The sequence below is a fragment of the Perissodus microlepis genome, chromosome 2, assembly GCF_051167445.1.
Source record: "Perissodus microlepis isolate ML-2025 ecotype Zambia chromosome 2, ASM5116744v1, whole genome shotgun sequence".
Taxonomy (NCBI): domain Eukaryota; kingdom Metazoa; phylum Chordata; class Actinopteri; order Cichliformes; family Cichlidae; genus Perissodus; species Perissodus microlepis.
The window spans coordinates 31050485-31078055 of record NC_140462.1 but is presented as its reverse complement, the minus strand read 5'-3'; the positions used below and the strand labels follow the sequence as shown (position 1 = coordinate 31078055).

The following is a 27571-nucleotide window of genomic DNA, read 5'->3' as shown; positions in this document are numbered from 1 at the left end:
AGATTTGAAACTTAACAAATTTAGCCACTATGCTGCCCATTGCTGGACTAACTACCCTACCTTACGATTATTAAACTATTAAAACAGTTACTTATCGTGTTGTATTGACCACTCAATTCTTTGTTTGAACTTAATAATTTAAAGAATGAGCTTCAAACATCATATTGTGGTGTGTGTTCCATAAACATTCAGTAATAGGTTTTCCTTGGTAAATTTACCATAATTCATGCTTACTTTAAATCAGAAATTCTCTCATACTCTTGTACATACCCATAACTTCCCCTTAAAACCAAACACATTGGCATTAAGGAAACAACCATCACCTTTCCACAGTTTATTTCTTTTAAAATAATTCATACAAATGCATACAGTCACAAACGTATCTTTGTCAGGTTGTCAGTTTTGACCAAAAATAATGATATTTACTGTAGAATATAGATTATGTATACTGTATATTGCTACGCCTACTACTTTACCATAAAGGGGACCAAGGTAGGCAACAGTGGACTGTGTGTTACTACCAGGGATGGAAATTCAAGGAGCACCTCGACACTTAAAAAGCTAATCTGATGTGGCGCCCATCATTTTAATAAAGGAATGCTCGCAGTTTGTTTTAGAAAAAAACAAGCAGAAGACTTTCGTCCACAGAAAAAGAATGGCATCTTGTTTAAGATTCAAGTTCAAAACAGTTCAGCATGATGTTGAGGATTTTGGGGCTCTAGCCTGGCAGTACCTTCAGTATGAGGCGCCCCTTTCAGATATCGCTGGCAAAATTTCCATCCCTGATTGCTACGCTTACTACCTAACCATGAAGAAGACCAGGTAGGCAACAGTAAACTGTTTTTTAACTACTCAGCTGCTGGTAGGAGGGGATCAGAAAGCACCTTCACTCAGATGGCTGGTTAACATCAGCACGCGAGAAAAGGGTTTGGCAGAGTTTTACGCTTGCATGACACTGTACTCTTCTTGTTATGTGGGAATGTAACCTGTAAGAGATTTAATTTCTGAGAGATTGCTAGGCTAAGTTTGGAATCAGTTTCAATTTCAGGTGTTTATAGTTCGTATTAAGTATTTTGTTAATGGCAGTCTTTGTAATGATGCTTTGTGGAGAGCACAAGCCACCACCCCTCCTCCCAGTGCTGCTTTTTTAGACACAGATACAACCAACTCACATTGACACAGGCAGGCAGAACACCATATGTACACATAGACACGGAGGCCACAGAGAGTGGCTAAACGGTATACTCAAGGAAGGACCCATCTTGAAATGTTAAAGGGATAGTAGTCTGGTGAAATGAGATTTTTATTTTTATTTACTGACTTTGCTTTGTATTTTAAAATGTCCTAAACAGTATGAAGATTTCATTTGATTCAAGTTCATGCGCATGACTGTTTCTCATATGTCAGTAAACATTAACTTTGCTTAACTAGATGTGACATCTGGGAGTGAGTTTAGAACTTCAAATGGAAAGTTGAGTGTTTTGCAACTCTACGGGCTGATTGGAGAGATCTAATCTGCAAGGACAACTTCAGTAATATACTGACTTTGCAGCATGATGAACCATGACTCAGTGATTCATCAAACTGTTCATGCTCCATGACCTGCACATTTACTATGTGTGATAGGGGTACTGTTGTATCATTAGACAGGACAAGATAAACATCCGTGTTTCTCAAAGTGCGGTCTGCTACAAGCTCTCAGTGCATCATTTTGTCGACATATATATTAATAGAGACAAGGAGATAAGTTCCCAGCCTTGGCATACCATTTTACCGCTTTCTTGCAGCCTTTCCTCCCACAACCCTCTTGATTTCGGTCAAGCATTTAGACAAGTCCCAAGAGCAAAGTCACATGCCCCTTAAACATAACTAACAAAAGCAAACATTAGTTCAACTTTAGCTCTTGTTAAAGTTCTTTTTCTAATGTAGCGGGACACGAAAAGGCAAGCAGGTAGAAAAACAAAAGCACTAAGTGGCATGAAAAAAGAATTTATAAAACAAAACTAAAAAAAAAAGAAAAGAAACAAAAAATAACTAATATACCAACTGCGGAAACTTACTCTCCTGAGATGGTGTGCAAAAAGCTGCCTCTTTTTGGGGGGGCTTGCTAATTTGGGGACATTAAAATAAAAAAACGGATATTGTATTCTCCAACTGGTTCAGCTACATAGAGAGATCACCTTTGCTTTTGTTAAGACTCGAATACAAATATCAGTATCTTCTTGCTTTAAGTCTAAAACTGTACACAGACAGGTTACATTCATTTTATAACCTACTAACTTTGCTTGTACATCAAACTAAGGAAAAGACACAGAAAAGAGAGAAAGACATAAACCCCGCCCCTCTAACTTTGGACACACTACAGTCTAAGACAGAGGAATTTGATCCTAGTTTTTTTCCCAAATCAACAGATAGTTATTGTTATGTTGTTGTTTTTTTATTTACTTCTGGCACAGAATCTGAAGAAAATCCAGCGATCGGAAGACCAACTTCTGGTTGGGGCAGCAGACAGCTGCCTTGCTCTTTAATTCATCACCACCTTCCTTGTCTTCCTCTTTGGAGTGTGAACCGGCTGTTGGAAACCAGTTGCCAGAGAGTTCTTGAATTGATTGTAATTGGGACGTCAACCGGTCAATCTGACACCAAACCTGATAACAATTGTCACTAGAGAACTTATCGCAATGACACCGGTTGCTGTGCCAACCACCACCAGTCACTAGACAACACGGGAACGTGTGTGTTTTGTGTTTGTGGAGGGGCTACAGCTGGTCATTTGGATGCTGCTCTCTGTCGCCCTCTGGTGGCTTCACTGTGTTCTGTCCGGGAGACGGGGCGTGAGGAGGGTGTGTGACGGCGGGCGGAAGGGTGTGCGCGATTGGCACGGCGCTCTGTACAATGCCTTCAACAGGGGGAGGGAGGCCGCCAGATGGCAAGTTCACTACTCCTGGGGGATACCTGGTGGTAACAGACATGGGGAGAGAATAAAATCTGAGAGAATAAGAACTGAGTCATCTTAAATGCAGTTAAACTAATATGATTAAAGCCATTTTTGTAAATTCACTTATGCAACCTTAATAACTCACAGGGTAGCGTCTTAGAAAGGATTCACACCTTACTTGACAGTAATAACACGATTACAGGGTGGGTCAATAAATCTAAGGTCCAGCTCCAAGAGGACACCCCCACCAAGGGGGTTGTTCATTTCAAGCACTCAACAAAAACAAAGCTAAACACTAAACATCTGAATGGATGGAAACAGGAATCGCAGAAATGATAAAAGAGTGACATAACTAGGGCTGTTCCATATAACGATAAACGTCTATGTTTCATTTTACGCTATCGTTTGTTTCGTGGTGTCGCAAAATAAACTGTTTACGGCAATATTTTTTCATGGTTTTGATGGTCACTGTAGTGGCTATATTAATTTCTTAAAGTTCTCTCTTTCTCTTATATTTAATATAACCACACTACGGACAGACAAGCGCCTGTTTTTATGCGTTGTCGTTAGCAACAACGACGGTAACAGCATTGCGTGTCCGCTTGTTTATGTTCCACATAAACCTTTCACAATAAAGCTCAAGATCCTGTTGAGACTTTTCAAAATAAACTGAATCACGTGAAAGAGCAGATTATTTACGGATGAGAAGTAAAAAAGAGCCGCCAGGTGCTAAAAAAGCTGCCTGAGATTCACAGAATTTACAGAAAATGTTACATTTTTGTGATTTATATCGTTAACAGGACGATAGAATTCTTATATCGGGATATGAGATTTTGGTCATATCGCACAGCCCTAGACATAACCATGTCCACATGTTAAACATTAAAGACCACTTAAAAACCCCATGGGCAACAGAAATCCAAAAAACTAGCAAAACCATAACACTGGCACTACTTCGATTACGACAGCATGTTTGATTATTATGTGTCGCTGTGGAATATTTAGATTTGCTGTACGTACAGAAATCTGGCCTCCATTTTTTGTGGTTTGCAGAAATCTAATTTGAATATAAACTAATAATTATAAGTGGGATATTCATTACCTTCTTCACATCACCAAACAGTGCTTTGTGTAGTAGATGTAGTGCAGTGTTTGGTAAGCTGAACTGTGTTGCTATTTCAGGATGTGATACACCCTGCAAGCACTTTTCAATACCCCAGCAGCCAGTGTTTAGTTGTGCTGACATTGCCTGGCTGAATTCCTCATGGCAGGCAGCGACGCTGTCTACCCATCAGTATAATTATAGACTGCCGTGTGGCCTCTCTTATCGTGTGTAGTCAGAGCTGTCATCACATCTGCGAGTACTAACAGACTGGAAGTCAACAGGGCAGCAACATGCTCCTTTAAAGCTCGAGTACATTTGAAAGACCAAAACAAACATCAACTGATGATTGTAGCTCTTTTACCCTGAAAGCTTAAGGGTTAAGGTTTCCATATAGTTGGAAAATATGTAGAAATAATGCCAAAAGAAGGAACAACTAAAAACCCAGTCAAGTAATTGCTGGTTGATACCTGTATGCCCCATTGAGCTCAGGGTGGACGGTAGCTGGGTCAACACCTGCCCAGTGGTTGTTCTGGGTGAGGAACTCTTTATTGACGCAGTTCTTTAGACTGTCTGGGATGCGACCTTAAAGAAAACAAAAATAGGATAGAAGAAAAAGAAAGAAGGCCCTTAAAATTCCTCGACAGGAAGCATGGAATTCCTTAAAATACCACTTTTTGGGCTTTTTTCATCAGAAATCATGCTGTCTGCTAAAGTTTGTGTTTCTGTGACCGTGTGTGTGCACTACCTGTCACAGCCCTTCGGATCTCCCTGGCTGCTTCCTCTCGCATTTCCAGTGATGCCTGTTCGCTGTACCAGGCAGCGTGTGGTGTGCAAATCAGATTGGGGGCATCTTTGAGCGGACCCTGACTGAAACTGACAAATACACAAGCAGTACAATCACTCTGAGCTGCAGCAAAATGATTTTGTGCACCACAAAAGGCTTTTGTTTTGTGTTTATTGATGACCTATGCTGTGGCACAGATGTCATTGAATACCATGATATTAAACATAAAATTAGTAAACATTCCTGTAAACTGCCCCTAATTCTTCATGGAAGTGAAGTAAGATGCTGCAAATATTCAACAATGATTTTGGTCCATAAGATATGAAACCATCGTGCAGATTTATCAGCTGCCAATCCATGATGCAAATCTCCCATTCTGTCACATCTCTAAGGAGTAATATTGGATGAACATCTGCTGACTATGGAGGTTATTTGAGGACTTGAACTGATCGCTATGTTAAAAAAAACCAGTTTGACATTATTTGAGTTTCGTGACATGGTGTGTTGTGCTGCTGGAAGCAGTCATCAGAAGATGGGTACACTGTGGTCATGATAGGCTAGAGAGGGTAGGCAACAATGCTCAGCTAGGTAATGGCTTTCAAATGATGCTCACTTGACAGCAAGGGCCTAAAGTGTGCCAAGAAAATATTCCCCACTCCAATACAGGGTAGGGCAGATCCATGCTTTCAGAGCCTGACCCTACCATCTAAAGACTGCAGCAGAAATTGAGACTCATCAGACCTTCTATTATCTTCTATTATCCAATTTTGGTGAACCGTTGTGAGTTTTAGCCTCAGTGTCCTGTTCTTCTTCTGCTACTGTAGGCCATCTGATTCAAGTTTCAATGGGTTGTGCATTCAGAGACGTTCTTCCGCATACCTTGGTTGCGCTGAGTCGTTAGTTGAGATTACTGTTATCATCCTATCAGCTCAAACCAGTCTGGCCATTGACCTCTGGTATCAACAAAGCATTTTCTCGCAGAAAACTACCACTTAATAGATTTTTTTTCTCTTTTTCTATTTTCTGTCAGCCTTACAGATGGTTGTGTGAAATCCCAGCGGATCAGCGGTTTCTGAAATACCGGCACCAAAACCATGCCATGTTCAAAATCAGTTAAATCATCTTTCTTTAACATTCTGATGGTTGCCTTGACTGAGTTGCTGCCATACGATTAGCCGATTAGATATTTGCATTAACCAGCAGTTGAATACATACCTAATAAAGTGGCCAGTAGCATTGATGGAATAATTCATGAGTTTATTAACGATAAAGTCAAATATAGCTAGCAGTTAAAACAGGAGGTTACCTGAAAGGCTCTGACTCATGAACATCCAGGGCAGCTCCACGTATCCTTCCTTCCTTCAAGGCCTGAGCCAGAGCCTTCTCATCCACCAGACCCCCCCTTGCTGTGTTCACCAGAAACGCCCCCTGACGCATCTTTAACACACACACACACACACACAGTCAGTGATATATGTTCAGTTGAGCTTAACACCACATTTACATTTTAAGATCGGTGCCCCTGTACATAAAGACTCTGTGATATTAAATATGAAACAAATCCCTTTCAGTAAAGCTAATAAAAAAGAAATCACATTTTCTGCTCACAGAGCAGAATTTCCAGTAATATTTTATGGGCCCACACTGAGCAATTGTCTTTTCACTTATCCTCTCCCAGTTAGGGTAGAAGTGTTTAAAGCTAAAATCCTTTAAGGAGAAAAGCCAATATCTGATAGTCCTTCAGACGTGGTACAGAACCTCATTAATCTGTAAAATGGTGTGCTTCCCTGGGTGTAGGCCTCTTTAATATTTATGGCTATGGGACTCAGTAGTTGATGTGAGGCTAAAGAAATCATTTATGCTTCGGTGTACCTGCTCAGTGTTGCGTGAGTTGGGTGATGAGTGCGAATGCCGATCTTTACCTGTTTGATGGTGAAGTCATTGATCAGGTGGTGGTTGTGTTCGTTGAGGCTGCAGTGCAGAGACACACAGTCAGAGTGGAAGAGCAGATCCTGAGGAAGAGAAAAAAGGAGCCACTTAATCCCAATCCCAACAGAAATGTTGAACCAGGTCCAGACGACAGTTACTGTTACTTAACACGAGGTGGCGTCTCTCCTTTTCCACACACAGTGGTCACAGCACCATTGCAATAAATGCCTATTTGTCACGGCGGATTGTGGAGAAAGCATTCTTGTCAGCAAAGAGAATTGGAGACAAAGGATTTGTTTCCCTGTAAAAAGAGGATTTAGTCTGAATCCATTTAAATGCTGTGCTAGTGATGAGCTCTTATTGGTTAAATACGAGCTGAGTGGAAATTGTTTTTGGCACACACGCAGGTGAGCATTGTTGTGTGACAGGTGCTTTGCTGATATTTGTGCAAAGCAATAAGTATCATTCTTGACACAGGTGCATTTTGATCTGCTTCTCCTCATTTTCTGTCATGCATATACTGTGACAGCTATAGCTTCACATTAATCTAAACACTGGCTTTCTACCAATTTTTGGCACTGTTGGGTCTCTATTGTCAACAATAGCCTTTATACGGTCAGAGCTGGGCTCAGGGGTCGTGCTCACATGTTACTTAGGGGCAGGCAGTCAGAATAAAGTTAAAGGAAAAAGAGCTAAAACTGCCTGTATCACTCAAAGCATGAACTGAGGAGATACACCAAAGCCCAGTATACGTATAGGTAAGTATAAGTAAATATATGTATATATTAGTATTAGTGTATATGTATAAATAAGGATTCTTTCTTGTGAAAATCAGTGAAAACATGCAAATATGCAGATGGAAATGAGCATAGCACGTTCCCCTTAAAATCCGATTCTCAGTAGTAACTCACAAGCCATTGCAATTTTTCATTAAACGTAGCCCTTAAATCCTCTCAAAATCAAATTAGCTATGGAATTTAATTAGCTTTCACTTCTTTTATGGTCTCAGTGTCACATAGTGTATACGACCGATGCCTGTAGATGTCAAGGATGCAGAGGTATGAAAAGGCTGCCTATGAGTTTAACTTTCTATTGATCAAGATTCACACAGGACTAATGGACTTTTATTGTAAATTTGGCTCCAAAATTTGTAAAAAAAAAAATCATCATTCAATATCAATCAGATAATAATCAATCAGAATAATCATTCTAATCTTTCATTAACCATTTCGATTTTCTCTCAAATGGTTGAGGAGTAAGGTGACGTGCACATGGTAAAATCTAGGCAGAGCTTATTTTTTCTATCTGCGTTCAGACAGGAGTACCCTGTTTGTGCTTCCACAGCATAAACAGTGATGGAGTTACCATTTGAAAATAATGACTGAATACAGAAGAGCTGACAAAAGTGAAAAGAGGCTGATGTTTAAAATATAAAATGGTTTCACAAGTGTGTGTTTTACCTGTAGTGTGGTGACCCTTTGTAATCCCAGGGATCTTTCTACACCGTCAGCCAAATAAGGATCATAGAAAATCACACTGAAGCCAAAGGCCTTGGCTCGCAGGGCTACAGCCTGGCCCACTCGACCTAGAAACACAGAAATACCCGCGGGCGTGGAATTACATTAACACCAATACTCATGCAGGGGCATTAGAAAAACTGCAAACATATAGATATATAAAACCTATATATCTAGACTATATCCACGTGCATCTAATATTCCGCTTTTTGTCTTTTGCTAACACAAATTACATACTGCGATTCTCTGACTGCTACCCACGTTTGCTCATTATTACTGGAAAAACCCTTTAGAATGTACATGGAAGAGATTTGCATTGCTTCTGGTTAATCCGCTTATATTTTATTGGCAGTAACCCCTTGGGAAGCCAATTTAGCTGAGCTAAGGACAAAACTTCCCCAAATCAAACTAGAAACGACAGAACAAATGTTCGATCACTGGAAATGTAAAAACAAACAGACAGCACATTGTGACCAGCTGACCAAACATTGTACCTGCGTGTTAGTATTATCACTGTGAGCACCTCAGCATGCTGACCTTGGTGTGTATCGCTGAGCTCTGCTTCACATACGTTCGTCTTTGTTGTTACTCACCGAGCCCGATGAGTCCCAGGGTCTCTCCTCTGATTCTCGCTGCTCCCGATGCCACCTCACGGATCTGTTCCACACTCTGAACACGGGTCCCCTCCCGCAGAGCCTGGCACGAATACCAATTAGTTATTACACGCATATACAAGGCAGAGCACACAAACGTTACAGTTGAACATGATCCAGCCATACATCATAATATCTGGACTCAATGACCAAAGTCTAAGTCGTTTCAGGTGATAAGTCTAAATAATGATTTGAGGAACAAATCATTTTACTGTACCTTCTACATCTTACATCAACGTCTTTCAAATACAGCCACATTCTAAAGAAAATGAATGAACGTTTCAATTTTTCTGATTAGTAACTGTTGAAACTAAAATTGTGATAACCGAATGCACACCACTAACCAAGACATTTAAAATAAGTCGCTTAAATCCATTTAATTTGAGACTCTTTTATCAGCCACACGGAGCTACAAACCTGATGCAGCCAGGTGGTGCGTCGGTACAAGGTGAGGATGTGACACAGCGTGGAGTCTGCCGTTTCCTCCACGGAGGCGGCTGGCATATTACAAACAGCTATGCCTGTTGGACCAGAAAGCAGATAAGGATTAGTAACAGCTTTTAAAAACCATTTTGAGAGAGAAATGAAGTTTGGTGAAAGCTATTTTTGTGGGGAAGTACGAGCTGAAGGTGTCAGCAGTTTTTTTTTCCTGTGCAAAATACAAAACTACTCGACACTTTAAAATGGCAGAGGCTCTCGGTAGAAGAAGATAAGGGAAGTTAGTAAAGTTCAGGCTGTTGCAGGAGCAAACTGAGTTTTAAAAAAGTTCTCCTTTTTTCTATTACAGATTTTTTGCAAACATGGCAACAGGAACTGGTAGCTAGGAAGTTTAAAATTTGACTTAATGTTTAGGTCATATGCATTTACACAGCTTGCAGTCGACTTTTTCGTGTTTCATATATTAAATTACTTAAAAAAATGTATTTAAAGGGGCTCTATTATTCTAATTTCGAAAATGTCTTTACAGATTTGGCTCACTTCTCACACTCTTTAAGCCAGGATTCTTGTGATTGGCTGTTCCGCAAAAACAAAAGGTTTAAACACAAGGTGGGTGTTACTTCTGTGTTTATAGCAAGATCTGTTCCCAAAGCATGCAAAAAAAAACTTCTTTAAATGCTTTGTTTGTCTTTTTTATTTTAAATTTTGGACACATCAAAAGTTAACATCCATAGTTGCAAGAGTAAATTTACAATAGAAAGTAAGGAACAGCATAAGTGTGATGAAATTTGTGCTTAATTTTGGAAAAAGCATCTCTTTACTAAATGAAGCCACTCCCCCCCTCACATAGGAAGGACAGTCGGTCATACCAAAGACTGGATCGTTTTTTATTGAATAATAAATTCATACGCCAATGCTCATCTTAAGTATTTTAAAACATAAAACATAATAAGAAGCTGAACAAGTAAAACAGGTTTGGCAACAACAAAGTCGAACTTGGCTGTTGCAACAATACAGTAGACCAGTAGACCAAATTGTCAGAGACGCTTCTTTCTTGTTAGATTACTAACAGGAAAATTAAAATGTGTGCCAGTTCTGCCTGTGTCTTTAAGACAGAGCACTGAAACAGCTGGGAAGAACTATTACGCAAATATGTGCACGTATGTGTGCATGTTCCTACCAAGTTCTCCAGCAGATTTAATATCAATGTTGTCATAACCGCTGCCGATTCGGACGATGATACGCAGCGCTTTAAACTTCTCCAGGTCTTCTCTCATTAGAGTGATGGTGTGGTACATCAGCGCTCCTACAGCTTCATTTAGGACCTGGAAACACACACAACACAACATATAGAGCAAGTTAACATATAGGAAGAAATTATTATTATTTTTATTTATTTTTATGTTTCCCTAAGAATTACATTTCATTGATATTTTGCCTTTTGAAGTAAGATTAAGATAAATTAAGATAAGGTGTCTGCATCTATCTGAACTGTCTAATATTAGAATTAATACGATTCACACTGAATTCTCAGTGACTTTTAATCATTTCTAGCTTATTGTCTGACAATAACCTTAATGGCTCAGAAGCAGATAATAAGATTATCATATAGAATTGAATACATTACAGAGCCGACACCTTTTAATTGGTTCTCAAGGAATCGTGTGATCTTCCTGTAATGTTGCCAGCCCCCTGGTTCATATGTGCGAGGGGATGAAAATGACATGCGGTTCAATTACAGTAAAGAAGCCCTTTTAATTACACAATGAGGTGGCTGCTTATTAGAGAACCAGAGACAGAGAGCAAGAGAAGGATTGCGAGGGAGGGAGTGCCATCTGTTTCTCCCACACTGTGGCCTACTGAGCGCGCTCACAGAGAGAGTGCGCCTGGCAGACACCCAGTACAAGACATAACCCTGCCAGACATACAAACCCATTTGCAATCCGTAGTGACTGTTGCAGAATCTGACCCACATTCAAGTTTGTACTTGATTTTTGTGCATCCCTTTTGTTTTAACATCATCTATTTAACTTTAGACTCTTCTCTTAGGTTAAACGTTTCTCATTGAGGTTAGGGTCTCTGCTCTGTGGTGGCCAGTGTGAAAATAATGTCTCATGCTTCCTGAATCACTCTTCTCAGTCTGAGTCTGGCGAATCCTGCCTTTGTCATCCTGATGGAAAGCACATAGCATTTCTGAATGTAGACCTGACCAACTGAAGGAAGCCCAGACATAACACTGCCCCAACAGACTTGTATGGTAAGCACTGGGCATGATGGGTAAATCACTTCATCCACATCTCTTCATTCCCATCACCCTGAAACAGGGTAAATCTGGGCTTCTCAAGTCTCGTGAACTTTTTCCAAGACTTTTTAAAGACTGTGTAGCTGTTTAGTCGTAATCCCTTGAGTTCTTTTGACATTGTGTGTGTATTGTTGCCTGTTTCTTAGCTAAATCCAGATGGTGACTTTTTTGGGCTAGGCAGTATTATATTTTAAAGCTTTAAATTAAATCTTCTTTTTGGTGCCATTCCTTTACCGATTCATATCTCTTTAAGCATTCTAAGCCTATTAGATATGGCAGCATCATTAAGTCAGGAAAGCAGGAAAAGAGTTTTAAATCACTGGTTTCTGAATTGGTTGACGTTGCTTTCATTATTCCTTTACCCCATGGTGACAAGTTTCATGTCAGCTACTTGGTTATCTTTCTGTTTAATCCATATATGCAAAATTAGTAAAAGCAAACGCTTTACTTTGCCTGTTTTTTTTTTCTGTTTAGCTGAAACACAAAAACATCCAGATAGAATTATTATTGCACTTTATGTGTACATGTTACTTCAAGCATGTTACCTTCTCGTGGATCTCCTGTGTGGACTGAGCGTCACAGAACGCTACGGTTGCTACGTCTTTTAGGATGGGCATCTCCACAGTGCAGTCTCGCCCGTCCAGCAGCGCCACCAGGGGGCGCGGATGCATGGGCCCGTTCATAATGGGGGGCCTGATGCCTAAAAACACAAGAAGTGAGGGACAAAGAGTCAGATCGGCAGAACAAAAGAAGAAAAGAAGACGGGGAAGACATGGGTGGAAAAGTAGGCTGTGGTGCTGAAACACCACCAGTGTAAATCTCCTACAAAAGGAATGAGGATACTTGTTCTGTACTTCATTAAAACTTCCAGCGTTCACTTTTGTGTAGGAAATTTTAAAGTGAAAATAAGGATGAGGTCCCAGGCACACACGAGGCCGCTGCTGTATCTGCATCCCATAATGTTTCTGTTCTGAGGTGGTGGTTGCCATGCCAACAGTGACAATAGGCGTGGAGGAAAAAAAGCTGTTTCTCGGAGCAGCTGTCTGCCTGTTGCGGAGCTAATTCCTCTTGTGTGAGGTCATGTTTCACAGCTGTTTTTCTCCTCATAACTTTGAAATATTTCACTGTTTTTGCTTAATTACTGCTGATTTAGGATTAAATTTGCTGACTTTATGAAACAGGTGGTAATTTAGAAGATGGATGAGGTGGGTGTCGTAGCTGTTCTAGTAGGAAATAGCATTGAAAAGGCAAATCTTGCTATATGAATTTAGTGTTATTAATAATGAGGAAAAACAACAGCCTGTGATAATGAAGAATACTTTTTATTCCAGCCTGTTCACAAGTCTTTATATACTGAATGTAAATGCTCATCCCCATGGACTCAGAGTGCATCTTGGGAGCTGCTTACTTGGAAAAAATGGGGCGGTGTTGATACGAAAATAACTAGGCATGCAGCCTGAAGCACTAGATTATATCTCAGTTGTTTATTGTGCAGCATATTTTGGATGAAACCAAGTGTCTCTTTATAAATATACAAGAAAAATGCAAATAGAAAAACATCGAAACATCGCTGAAAGGGGTAAACGTGCAGGTGCGTAAGGAAGTGCAACAGTTCGCAAGGGATAGAGAGGTTTGCCACGCGAGACAGCTAGTCTCTGAAATCCGACTGAAATCTGTCAATAACCGAATTACAGCGAACTCCTCCTGCACCCCTGCCACAGGATGTTTTATTAAATCATATCTAAAGATTAAACCATTACCCTGAGAGTGCTGCTGGGCTGTACAGGAGGAAAAATGGTATTTAACAATGAAGATATGCCAAATGACCCCACTAGTGGGCCTTTGTTGAAGTTATAACAAGAACAGGGGTTGATAGGAGGTGGATTTATTAGTTTTCCTTGAATATTCCTTCCTGCTGCATTTTCCTGCATCGTTTCCCTCCCTTTCTCTTTCCACATAACCGATGGAATAATTATTCCAGATGACTGAGGGCCTTACAGCCTGAGACAGAAGACATCTGAGGGACATAGAGATGCAGATTCTGAAGAAAGTCCTGGCAGTGTGTGTGTGTGTGTGTGTGTAATAGGGATTTTTTGACATGTAAAGTTTTGACAGCCCTCTGAAACACTGCAGATGAAATAAGTGCAGAGTTATGCCTGTTTTTGCTGATGCTGACAAACCCATCATTCATCGCTGACTTTTCCCCCCATCTGAGATGTGCAGTCTGACATCTCGAATAAGCAGCCTCCTCTGTCAGTTCACTCAAAATATTCCACTCAAAACTCAAAGGATACACAATTGACCTTCCCCGAGTTTTAGCGTGTTTTCCATTTGCATTACCCAACATCGTGCAAAAGAAGCCAAGTTATTAAACCAGTCATTTAAATTAAACGAAATCAAGATTCTAGGGTCTACGCAATACTTTGCATGCCAAGAATCCCTGAGAACCATACTTGTGGACAGAAGTTTGGCAGCTCCAAACTTATGAATTAGTTTGAGAAATCTGAAAAAATAACACTCTTCTCCTGGCAGCTACAGCTTCAACGAGAGCCCAGTTGAAGCTCATTGTCATTTTGGATTTTGCTGCTGTTTACCTGTTTTCTTGTACTTAAAGGCTGCGTTTCTCTACTTCAAACAGTGAGTTCATGCTTTTCATATTATTGAAGACAGAAACATGGGGGGAAAGAAGCAGAATGAATGCAACTTTCAGAATGACTGAAACATAAAGGGACTTTCCAATTTATTAAACCTTTTGAGTAATGCAACATGTTTTTTGAGGTTGCATCCTGTTGTTGGAGAAGTCGGTGTCCCAACCTTTCCTGCAGTGGATTGATTTCTTCCTGTGTGACTGTTTTATGTTGCTGCAAAACAGTTCAGAGAGACACCTCTGCTCTTTGATTTGGACTGATGTCTGAGCCTGACCTTTAGCATTGATGTTTTGATTATTTAATCTTTGTTGGCTTTCTGTTAACACTGGAAATTTGCATTTAACATTAATTACATTGGCCAGGAACTGGTTGCTGCTTTGATCTTTTTTTTCTTCCATTTGCTTCACTACAAGATGAGGACTGTGTTGTATTTGTAACCACTAGGAGTAAATAAGTGTAACTGTATAATTAAGAGAAAAGGGGCAGACTGGGGGAAAACATCCAATTAACTTCTATTTATAAAAGTATGTATGATGATGGATGATGATTTTTTTCTCATGTGAAAAGCCCATCGTGGGAAGTAAATAGGTCATTAAGGTTGAAACTCTGTGACTTTCTCCCCCACATACTTGCAGCAGTTTTCACTGGTGTGCATGCATGAGGAAGTAATGTATGCAGCGTTACGTTGCATTTCAGCTTGTACGTCTCATTAGGCTGCAGCCATTAGAGTTCTGCTGTGACACAAAATAAGCTTTCACAGTCTATATTAAGAAAACCGATACAAGGGGTCTGCGTTCAGTTTGTGTCTCGTTTGTTCCGTCTACCGTTAACTTTCCCTTTGTTTAAAGCAGCACAGTCGTGTGGTTATTTTTAAACTAGCACGCTATAAGCGCATGACAAAATACATAGAGAGCCGCTTCGCTGTCGGGAATTTAACACCAACAGTTGAGCACCAACAGTTGTGTTCAAACACGTTTCAGTTTTGGTTTCATGTGGTATGAAGCTGTAGTGCAGCCACAACAGAAGCTCAGCTACTTGTACGTGAGCTAAAACTTGGTTTCCACCTCAGTTTTGCCCACAGCATGTTGTCCTGGTTTAATATGGGCATTTCCTTCATACTTCCACTGATAAAAAAGAAAAGCAAGTGCACTCAGAAGCTGCACGGAGACAAAGAATAGCTCCCAACATCGCGCGACCCATCACTCGACTTCTGCATTGTCTCTTAAATCTGCATTGTCAGATTACAGCATGAAACGTGATCTGATGAAGCAGTCCAGTGAGGTGAAACTCAAATCTTGCACATGGTGCCTTATGTGGCCTGCTAAAACATCAGCTATCCCTAATAGGATTTGCCTGGAGGCCATTGCACTTACACATCAATATAAAATCTATGGTGCACAGCTTAGAAAATGGAATACAGCGGCAGCGAAAAGAAATACGGCACCGCGCTGCTCAGTTTTTGGCACTGACATGGAAAAAGTAGTAGTAACTGAGCAGACAGGATTTTCATGAAATCTTGTCATTCTGGTATTATTTTTATGGGGGGGGGTTACAGAGATTCCAGACATTTCTCCAGCACACACTTGGTCAGACTGAGGGAGGAAATAGCTCTCATTCCAGCACCATGAATGACCTTGGGAGTACCAGCACTTCAGCCTGCTGAGTAGCACTAGGCAATAAAACACTGCTTTATTCACTGTCTCTGTCTCTTCCCCCACACTCACAAACCACAGCAGTGCCCTGTAAATATTAATCCTCCAACTCAAATGGTCATTATTTCTTGGTCTTTTTTTATTACTGGTATTTTTCTCGCTCTCCCGTCACTTTAAACACTCATTAAATCCTTCATTATATTAAATAATTGGCCAGACTTCCAGTTCCCTAACTGTAAACGCTTATCCCTCTCCTTTCCCTCTCTCATTATATTAAATGCTCCAGTAATCTCTCACTCTGTCTTTCTTTACCTCTCCCGTAGCCCCGGGGCTTGGTGACTGCTGAGGGCTTTCACAGTGCAAACAGGCCTCTTGACAGCCAACGGGGCCAGAGCTTCAGCTCTGCTCGTGCTTTTCCATCCAGCATTTCCGAACAAGTACTCTTTAACTCAGATGCACAAGCATGAACAGTAGACATTTTGAGTAAACGCAGCAAAGCAGTGGTACTGATTTGCAACTTAGGAAAAACGAAAACAAAGAAAGTTTTGTTCATTGTTCACTATAATACAATAACCATCTGTACAGTAACAGTTGAGCCTGGGGAGGGGGGGCAAGATCAAATGACATCATAGATATGAAAATAGGCTCCATCCCAAAGTAGCAAAATGATGGTAATGCCATTTGATTGACATTTAGAAATTGAAAAAGCATCTGCCAGTGACTGCTGGGACTGCAGCACGAGAGCCAATGGGAAAGCCCTGCGGCCTGCCTGCATCCAGCTGTCCTTGACCAGCTCTTAGGAACAGCTGGATTTTTGTCCCCGAGGAGGGAGACCGTGTTTTCACACTGTCAGTCAACAAAGACAATTAAAAGGATCAGCTAATTTCATGCGTTTTAAACGTACAGGTCAACGGGACGTCGGCCAGCCTCGATGCAGAATGATCTGCCAAAACAAGCTGCAGCGGACCTGATTTTTCCCACAAGAACGTGCACTCTAGTAACAAGGGTAAACTGCTCCGAAGCATCTATAGGCCTTCCTCTGTGTTGAACTATTAGTCAGCTGAAAAAAGGTCATAACTATTGTTACAGTTTATTTATTAAGCTATAAGCTAAGAATAGTTAGAAGAATAGTTCCCGTTTTCTTCATTTCAATATTTAAAAACAAATCTTCACATTCCTTTTCCTCGTTTGACTACATTCAGCTCCAGCAGATCAAGTGTTTTTATTTTTCACTGTGCGAGCGAGAAAAAGGAAAGGAAGAAAAGCGGGGACGACATTGCTGTCGGCACCTGTGATCGCTCAAGTCGCCTGCAGCCGTAGAAACTAATCATGGAGCCGCAGCATGGCTGATTTATAATGCTACTGGCTCTTGTGGCGTGCAGCAACCACAAGAGCCCCCGTATCCTCCTTCTCACCCCTTCAGTGTTCGTCTCAACATCTCTTCATCTGATGTTGCCTCATTTTTTGGTCTCCATCTCTCATCTCAGTCTCACTTCCCCAGGCTTTCTTCATCTCCCTTGCCATTTTTCTTCTTTTCTCCCGCTCTGCACAACTCCCTAGCAATTCATGAAGGCGTGTATGTATAATAGTTGTATTTATATTGCTAAAAAGCGGGTGAATATCCAGGAACAAAGTGTTCAGGGGTGGCTTGATGTTTCTGTCTTTCGTCTTTCTCTCCCTACCCCCACTTCAATTCCCAGGAAGGAAAAATAAGAAGACAGACATATCCATCACCACTGGTCCTCCTTCTTTCATGGACTCACACACCTACACAGTAACACAGGTATTACACTCTTGCCACGTCAATCAGTGCTTTTGGACTAATATACAGTGATGTATGACACACACAGGTGCTTACACATAGAAACGATCACCATGCAGGGCTCTCATTTGCAGGTATGGTGTCAGCAAAGCAGTTCAGGTTTGTCAGGTCTTTGTTCTCATAATGAAAGACACCAGCAGCAAAACAGACAAGGACGCACAATAACATTTGACAGCAACTCAGTAATGGCAACCAGTTCAAAGTTTGATGAGGCAGGCTATAGTTCCAGCTGTGCTATGAATTCAGGAGAAGTATGAGGAAAAGGCAGAGGTTATGATTTAAAAGCATAGCCCTATACTTTAAATACTCCAGAGACTAGCTTAATAGATCAATAAATTGTAATTGTTAAAAAATATTTATTATTTTAAGCTATTTCTGCTGGAAAATGTTTATTTTACAATTGTGAAGTCAATTATTTTCAATTTGACATGACTTAGTGTTCAATTTCCAGATTGCCACAAATGTCACAAGTACCCACTGTTTGTTTGCAGGAATTCATAAACTGTTTATAAGTACTGGCGTACAGTATTTGCACTAGAGGAAAAAAATACATTTATAAGGCTGTAACTGGATTATTGTATGGCTGCTGGCCTGTTACATTGGATTAATTGTTAATATACATTTTTTTAAAATCACAGTCACTTTGAAGTTTGAATTGGATTGGGTCAGTTTGGACACTCTGGTGTAAACGCCTCCCCGTAATGGATTATTAAGGCTATGAAGCATTTACTGCATTTAGATTACGGGTTTGTTGAAGTGCGGGGACCCGCAGGGGGGCCTTTGAGCAGTTTCAAGGGTATTCCCAGCAAAAGGAAAAAAAGGGTTTAGTTTCACACATCGCACCGTTTATTTGAGCTGAGCTAAAATAACTGCTTAAAGTGCTGTTTGGTAGTTTTAAAGAGGCTCCTAAAGCCATTTTACAGGTATCATCTTAAAAGTTATTTAATCTGCAGGTTTTACCCCAATCAGACTCACTTGACAGTGTTAACATATAAATTAATAACGAGTATGCACGGACTCATCATAATGCAAAGCTGCTAATTACCTATCATAGCTGAATTATAGCCTACCTGCTAACTGTTGTTTTGGGGTGGTAAATTGTAGGTCTGTTGGTTTTTTGTTGTGTTTTGTTTTTTCTGTACTCGTCTTTTGATCTTGCCACTTTGTCTCAATCACATTTCCCCCTTTGAACAGCCCTTCTCAATAAAAAACGAACTTGTCAAATGCAGCTTGCAAGTATTACATAAGGCTAACCTTGACTGAATAAAAGAGTGAGAGTGTATTAGTTCTCACTGGCACATCTTTCACTATTGATTCCCATTTTAGTTCAGTCATTTTTCTGTAAGCATTTGACATAAAAGACCAAGGATCTTAATGGCTCTTAGTGCCACAGTCTCTTTGCTGAGCACTTTATAGATTTCTAAGTGCTGTAAATTACACCTGAGGAGATTCCTGCCTTTTATATGGCAGTAGTGCAGTATAAAAAAATCTGTATTTGTTTTTATAAGTGTGTGAAATGGTACTGGAGCCCTTATTTCACATTCCAACATAGATGTGTAGTGACTTGTAATCTAATAGCCGTTTCAGATTACTCTGGATTTCTCTAAACTAACAACATGCCACCACATGAGCGGTTTCCCTCGATTTTTGCCTTTGACATTAGGCGTCTCTCAGTGGGAAACTGCCTGGAACTATAACAGTCGTGTTTACAGTGTAAAGGCCTCATAGGATGCATTTACCAACATTAGATTTTTTGTGTTTTACCAGCAGATCTGGTTTAACGGGGTTTTAGAGGGGTGTCACTCATCTAGGCCTTCATAATCAGCTCAGACACGATACAACACAGAGATCAGAGGCTCCCCTGCCTTCAGAAAGATGAATCACTAAATCTCTCAATCACCTGAAACTGCAAGCTGATTTTACAGCACCCTTTAAAGGTTCAGTGCTTGTCACCGTGCACTGAAACAGACCCCACGACCCAATCAGTGTCACGATTATTGACTGGTGGAGATTTGTGCATGAGCGTCTTGAAAAGGACAAACCTTGCCCAGCCGGAATTCTCAGTCATTTAGTCCTGTGACCTTGGATTCTCAAGCTGCCGGCGTGGATGTGGAGAAGATATCTGCCCAAAGCGAGGGGCAATAAAAAAAGGGTTGGGGGGGGCAAGATAATAGCTGCAACTTTAATCTTTGATGTCATCAGGAAAAAGAGCCTTCAGCCTCTTGATGACATCAAATAATGTCTGCTTTCTTTGAAGAAGAAATGGATTCACAAATGCAGATTTACCTGATATAATAACTCGATAACACGGGGAATGATCGTTTGTCTTCACACCTTCATCCTCCGGCTCGACACCCGACCCCCCTCTTCCTCCTCCCCTCCCCTCCCACCCCTTTCTTATTCCTAGCAGCCCTACCTTGATCCCATTTTCTAGAACAGTCTTTTGCAGCCCCTATCATAAGGTGCATCTATTACCTGTGAATCCGGCTGGGGGCATGCATGTTTATGCTTGAATATGTGTGTCACTTTAGTTCCCTTTTATGTGTGTGAGTGTGTAAGTGTGCTTGCACGTAAATTGTGCGCACACTTCAGTGAAGGCAACCACTTTCCATTAAAAGAAGCACAATGAAAGGCAAATATGTGTCATGTCCTTGCTAGCCCTCGAAGGAGAGGGAGATCTATTTCTGTCACCGCAAACAGAGGTGTTCAAGCAGCTTTCAATAGCAGAGATTTGCCTCTTCGTGCACATACACTCACTCACGCACAAACACACACACAGAGATCTTTAGAGAAAAGACTAACCATTCTTGTGTGATGAGAGCGGCTGAGCGATTAAGGAAAAACAAAAGATAACAGTGTGAGTGAATTAAGAAGAGAAGGAGGAGGAGGAGACGGAAAAAGGGAGAGGAAGAGAGAGAAGGGGGAGGGGAGAAGGAGGCAGAATAATCTACACTGAGTTCACAAATATTGGCACACACACACTCATACACACACACAGTGATATGCAGTTCCCACATAAAAGCAGAGTGCTGGTTGTTTACCTAAAGGCATGCCTTTGTTGAGGAGATGTGAGCTTCCCATGGTGTGTTCCCCAGCCGGCCAGCACACAACAGAAACCTACAGTCTTCACACAGCAGACATGAACAGGAATCCAGTCAGCATATGGCGGCTGTGGCCAGCTACCTCGCTTCCCTTAGTCCTTCTCCCAGCCCCTTAGTGACAAGCATACACATGTGCTCCCCCTCTTTTCGCTCTCTCTCTCTCCCCTCCCTTCCGTCCCCTTCGCTCGCCTGCTCTCTCTATCTCTTACCCCTCCCTCCCCGCTGTCTTTAGGTACCTCCCTCCCCTTCCTTTCCCACTTTCTAATACACAAAATCTCTCTGTCTTTCCAGCTCTCTGTCACCAAAAAAAGAAGCACACACAGTTTGCAAGAGCTGCTGCGTTTATGAGAGCGGGAGAGTGCAAAAGAGATGGCGGGGGGGTATATAGCATAGAAAAAAAAGAGAGAGCGATAGGGAGAGCAGGAATGGGGAGGAGCTAACGCGGGCCAAAATTCATCTTTTGTTTCCTGAAAGACGACAGGGAGGAGAAAAGATGAAAGAAAGAAGAGTTATGCAATTTCAAGGCTGAAGCAAGAGAGGAAAAACGAGTTCTGTGTGATAAAAACGAAACTATAACAAAACTTAATTAGAATAATGAAGAGACAAGTTGTAACACTGCAATCAATGTGTGCCTTTAGTAACACCCGTTTAATCACCGTCTTTGGTTTATAAGTTTACTCTTGCGTTGTGTTTGTTTGAGAACATTCAAACTTTTTATTTTTGCGAGTGATTAGTTATATTTTTGACTTAACCCACTTCCATGAGTAATGCACACTTTCTATATGGGTAAATACACTGTGCTTATGCCATGCATGAATACAGCTTCATGTTTTTATATTTTAAGGAAGTTACTTGAGGAAGTCAGTGCTGTTAGTCTACCCCGCCTTAAGTAAGCGTATGAAATGATTGTGCTATAGTTCCTTGTTATATAAGTTTAACTTGTTTTGCTTGGCTAAATATTTAACCTGTGACAATGATTTCCTCCAGAAAAAGAACATTAAATTTTATAAGTGAAAAGTTCTTATTACTGCATTATGGTGTTTCTTTATTAAATCATCCATCTATTTAAAAATAAAATATTACTTATGAGTAAAAATGTCGGTGGTTCTTTCTAATTATCTTGTTTAGGTGCTGTACTGGCCACTTTATTAGGTACACCTTCCTACTACCTAGGTGACGTCTTCCTGCCTTCAGAACTGCTTTTTGGATGGCGTAGATTAAAAGATGCTTAAATCCATATGAATTTGTTGGTTGAACATTCACAATGCAAAGTTGCTCTACTGAATTGCCAATATCCTCCCCTACACCATTACACCACCCCTGCTAGCCTGAACCATTGGTATAAGGCAGGGTGGATCCATGCCTTCATGTTATTTACAGCAGACTCACCAGATCAGAGCTTCATTTGTCCAATTTTAGTGAGCCTGTGTGAAGTGTAGCTTCAGTTTTCTGATCTTTGCTGACTGCATTAGTACCTGGTATGGTCTTCTGCTGCTGCTCTGCTTTAAGGTTCAGATATGCTCTTCTGCATACCTTGGTTATAATAGGTGATTATTTGAGTTCTTGTTGCCTACTTTCTGTGACGTCTGTCATCAACGAGGCATTTTCAGCCAGAGAACTGCCACTCAGTCCATATTTGTTTTGTTGTTGGACCATTCTCTGTAAACCCTACAGATGGCTATGTGGAGAAATCCCAGAATATCAGCAATTTATGAAATAGTCAGACCAATCTTTGTGGTGCTAACAACTAGGCCGCATTCAAAGCCACTTAAAAATCACTTTTCTTCCTCATTCTGATGCTCGTTTTGAACTCTATATACCTAAATGCACTGAGTTGCTGTTGCGTGAAATATTTGTATTAATGAGCAACTGAACAGATGTACTTAACAAAGTGGGCAGCGAGTATATATGTCCTCGCCATTGTTATCATGTTATTTTCTGTTGATTCCTTTTGCGCATAAAAACTAAGCCTTATCAAATCTTATCAGTGATGTAATATGGCCGTTGTCTCCTTCATGCTCTATTGTTCCCTAATAATACCTCATAGGTGTGTCCAAAAATGCAAGCAACAGCTAGTGTGTCATCCAATTAGTCTCCAATTTTCCATCTGGGTGCTTTGGTCTGGTCACCGACAGTAAATACCTGTCCAGACTGACTGCAGTGATGGCTTTAGAGCTTCTGTCATCTACACATTAGCCACTTGATAACGGCTGTGATATAAGCGGCCTCAGACGCCCCTCTAACTGCCGGCGCCTAACCTAGTTTAACAGCAATGATGGTTACATCACACGCTCACTATTGGTAAATGTCACAGACAGCCAGTGGGCGAGTTGTTCAAATCCAAAAAGAGGCAGAGGGTTAGCGAAACTGTTGTTTTCAACACCAGCATTTCCTCCCATCATTCCTTTCATGCACTGTTGAATTGTTTTAAACAAAATTAAAAATGAGCAGTACCCTCCTCCCTTACCTTTTTTTCCACTTTAGTTACACAGTGAAGTGGACCATACATGGCTCTGGGCCACTGCCTCTTTTTTTTTAATAAAATAACCCAACCTCTTTTTTCTGGCCAGTGATGGAAATTACGTCCACTCCAAATTTTCCAAGGGTAAACATAGTAAAAGGAAAAAAAAAACACAGTTTAGACAAGACAACAGTCATTCATCTGTCAAATAAAAAACAGGTCAAAGGGAACGAGCTGCAGATTGCCTCATATTTGCAAATATGCAGAATTTACGTAGTTTATATGAGTAGCCGTGACAATTGATGTACTAAAACACGTTATTTTTGGCTGTTTTGGGTCCTCCTGGCTTTTTCCAAAACACTTTCATGCTTATTTCACACTGCAGCACCGAACAGTGGCAAGCGATGGCATTTTTTGAGCAACAGTGGAGTGGGGAAGCGGTAAAACCCCTGAATGTTTCTCTTGTAAAGCTTGACTTGAAGTAATCTTTTCTATTGCAGCCAGTAGCAGCAGCTGGCGGGAACAGACCTGAGACGCTTTCCACCTCTGCACTGTAAACACGTCTAACTAAATTTGTTTCTGATCAAATTTGCGACGACAAAAAGCCCACGAACCAACGTATAAATTAGGTGCAAACTGCAGCAGATACTTTAAAAATTTGCTGTGGGATTAGGAGGTTTGTGAGATTTGCTCCACACTGCAGAATGTATCAGCCACTTGCTGTTTCAAGAAGAAGCACCCGAGCTGTCTCATATTTTAATATCATAACCGTGATATATTGAACTCAACAAATTATGCCAGTTAGTAGTTAAACTGATTAGTAATTGAGAAATGTCTCTCTGACACATCACAGTTGCATGTAGCCTATTAAAAGGAATGTGTTAGGTGCTCGAGGTCTCAGACCAAATGCAAACTGACATCCCTGTGTCGACTAGAGAAGCACCAGACGTGTTTATCTTGTTTCTGAGGCTGACAGCGACTTCAGCTAACATACGAGAGACAAATATTCCCCAGGAGATGGAAGAAATATGAAGCATATTTGGTGCTTCTAAATAAGGACAGAGAAAGGCGACACTGCGGGGATATCTGAACTGTTCAAGCTCCACAGGGAGCAAGGAGGAAACAAAGGGGGTGTGGATGGGTAGTAGAGAGATATAAGGGAAAAAAGAAAAAAATAGTTTAAAAGAGATTGAATATTTAATGATTTTCACGAGGGAAAAGGTGAAACAGAAGAGGGAAAGAACTGGGGATAGACTTCCTTTGGTTTTTCCTGTTCATCCTCTCTCTCTAACTGCCTTCACCTCGCCTGCATCTGCCCTCCTTATCTGACTGTGATGTTTTTTATCATCTTTCTCTCCCAGTTTCTATCTTGATCTTATTCACACTCCATCAACCCCCACAACACACTCCACCCCTACCCCATTGCTCATTCCTGCATTTCTCTCTCTCTCTTTTTCCCACTCTCAGGCGTTCTCACTATACATCTCCACCCTCCCACTCCTTTTCTCTCTATAGACACTGCAGCGTGTCTAATGGTTCGGCTCCTCAGCAGATCCACCACGCAGAGGCCAGGCGAGCAGCCGCCCTGACTGACGCCTCCCAACCACTGGCCTTATCAAGACTGACAGCGAACTAGACCCAGAGCTATCGCTAACACACACGCATGCTCACTCGCAAAACAATTGCAAAGATACACGCCTGCACATCCACAAAGACACAAGCTTAATAAATGCACACTCATGCAAGACGAACGTACTGACACTGAAAGGCAGGTACACGGAAATAATATTTCTGCAGCACACACAAACAAAAGGATGCCTGCGACACTTAAATGCACTCACGCGGACAACTAAACGTAAGGCAGCTGCATCGCATTGAAGCAAACATGCAGACGCAGGCACATACAGACACACGCATGGGCAACAAATTGGATTTATGGATGCTGACAGTGAGCTGCAGAACAATGTGGATGCCACTACAGAAGAGAGTAGATACTGCAGAAACAATCTAATCTACTGTAGGTGGAGATGGGTACCGCAGGCGTGAAGAATCCAGCCAACATGTGGAAGACAAGGAGGGAAGGAGGGGGGGCGAGATGAGTGAAAAGAGGCTGACTAGGTGGGACCAACGGGAGAGATTAAGGATCAGAGCGCTAGAAAGGAAAAGGAAGGGGGAAGAGGAAGTTGAGGAGTGCAAAAGGATGGGCACAGTAAGAAAAGAATAAAGGAAGTAGTCAAGTAGTCTCTTTGATTCTGGCCTGAAACTTGTGCTGTGTTATCTTCCTGTTTCATTCAAGGAGTAGAGAAGAACCTATTTGAAAACTCAATAACAGTATGAGAGTGTGAGGTTAAAAATGAGAAATGCTCCAATATCTGATCAGCATAACAAAAATCAGTTCTTACTGGATGAGCTGCTTTCTTGAGCTGTTTAATAAAAGAGGAAATGGACTCTTTTAGATGTTTTCATTATGCTAAACAGCAGACCAAAACTTAAAGATTAGAACCATGCATCTGGGCTCAAACAAGGCTGTGTGAGAGTGGTTACAAACTGGATACTCTGACGCTCTAGTGGCTGGGACACCGATCACGTTATACCTTGATCATTGACAAGCACAGACAGCTCGAGGCGCAATGGCCGAGCAGTCATTCCTGTTATACTTCTTGAAGTCTGCCGCCTGGGGCGCATGGGTAGTTGGTGCATTGTTATGTAAATCCTCTGCGGACATCTGCAGAGACCCTCGCTGTCACCGTTTACATCCAAGTGCTTTTAAGTGGATGTAGAAATAATAATTGGGCACTGGATGATTTAAAACCCTGTAAGCTGCCAAAAAAAGATATAGCATAAGAAAGCCTGTTCTCTAAATCGAACATGCCAGCATGTTTGGAAAAGAACAAACAGAACATATTAGCACAAACACCTTATACCAGCCGTCAAGCACGGTGGTGGACGGGTGATGATTTGGGCTTGTTTTGCAGCCACAGGACCTGGACACTTTGCAGTCAGAGAGTCAACCGTGAACTCCTCTGAATACCAAAGTGTTCTCGAGCCAAATGTGAGGTTGTCAGTCCGACAGCTAAAGCTCGGCCCAAATTGGATCATGCAACAGGTCAGTTATCCCAAACACAGACGCAAAGCTACAACAGAATGGTTAAAAAAAGAAAATAATCAAGGTGTTGCAACCCGATTGAAATGCTGTGGTAGAACCACAAAAGAGCCGTGCATTAACAAATACCTGCAAACCTCAATGAATTTATTTAAGCAATAATGTGAAGAAGAGTGAGACAAAGTTCCTCCACATCAGTGTGAGAGACTGATAAAGCCATACAGTAAATAAATACTTTGAGACAAAGTGTACTAAGTTTTTAGTTTTTCACTGAGATACCTGTAAAATTGTTTGTTTTTTACACAAGATTACTGTATTTTAACCGTGTTATTAATGGTGATCTATTGGATTTTGTTTAGATTTTTACCTATTAGGCTCCTTTGTGTCATTTGTTATATTGTGTTCACTTCATTCAGATTTTCTACTTTATTTAAGTTATTTTGTTATAGGTTGTGTAGCTACAGTAAAACAGGGGTTTTGCAACTTTTGCATGAAGTGTCCTATCTAAGCTTATTAATATTAAGTTTGGGGGCTCACAGTGGTTTTGGCTCTTAATACCTCACATACTTCACTGATCATATGCGCTGAGGAGCGCACAGCCCTCTGAACACTTAAGTTTAAAGACTCGCTCTCTAATCGGCTCCCTATTTATGGTTTATAAGGATGTTTTAGATGCTGTATTTGTCATACGATGAGAGCTGATACTCAGACTTTTTTCTATAAAACCAGCAGCAACATGTAAAAACCCTTCTGGGCAGAATTCATCGACGCAGTAATCCCCACGTCTCTGCAAACATCTTACTTACTAAACAACAACCCTTTCACAGAAAAATAAACAAATTCTTACATTCACACACAACCAAGCCTTCATACTGTTAAGTACACAGAGGAAGGGGGTGGGGGGGGGGGGGAGTTGTTTCACTCTTATTAGCTTGGCACAGAGTTATCTCTTCAGACCTTAAACACACTACAGAATAGCCGCTGTTATCACACAAACCCACACACATATACATAGACACACACAGAAAATTACACACAGGAAGTCTGTGATATGGGGCCAAAAATACATCACAAACCTTGCATCACCTTCCTCTCAGTGTGTCCACTCTTCCACTGTG

At 41.1% G+C, this 27571-nt stretch overlaps 1 protein-coding gene across 2 annotated transcripts; it reads right to left on the bottom strand.

Annotated features, from left to right (window-relative positions):
- Positions 1-319: 319 nt before the first annotated feature.
- Positions 320-27571, bottom strand: ctbp1 (C-terminal binding protein 1). 2 transcript variants are annotated; one of them, XM_084907661.1, is made up of 11 exons: positions 27530-27571; positions 12212-12366; positions 10545-10689; positions 9344-9447; positions 8867-8969; positions 8217-8341; positions 6750-6839; positions 6134-6264; positions 4789-4916; positions 4511-4625; positions 320-2955 (listed from the first exon to the last, which is right to left on the bottom strand). In XM_084907661.1, exons 1-11 carry the CDS (start codon positions 27534-27536, stop codon positions 2760-2762), a joined length of 1299 nt encoding a protein of 432 aa, XP_084763787.1. In that variant the 5' UTR covers positions 27537-27571; the 3' UTR covers positions 320-2759. The 2 variants fall into 2 exon arrangements, with proteins under 2 accessions (XP_084763787.1, XP_084763779.1); XM_084907653.1 differs by lacking the exon at positions 27530-27571 and adding an exon at positions 20830-21088.

Coding starts and splice junctions, on each gene's coding strand:
- ctbp1 (XM_084907653.1), bottom strand. CDS start 20,869: ATGGGAAGCTCACATCTCCTCAACAAAGGCATGCCTTTAG. Junction 8,342..8,866: donor CCTGGGACTCATCGGGCTCG/GTGAGTAACAAC, acceptor CTGTGTTTCTAG/GTCGAGTGGGCCAGGCTGTA. Junction 2,956..4,510: donor GAGCTCAATGGGGCATACAG/GTATCAACCAGC, acceptor TGTTACCACCAG/GTATCCCCCAGGAGTAGTGA.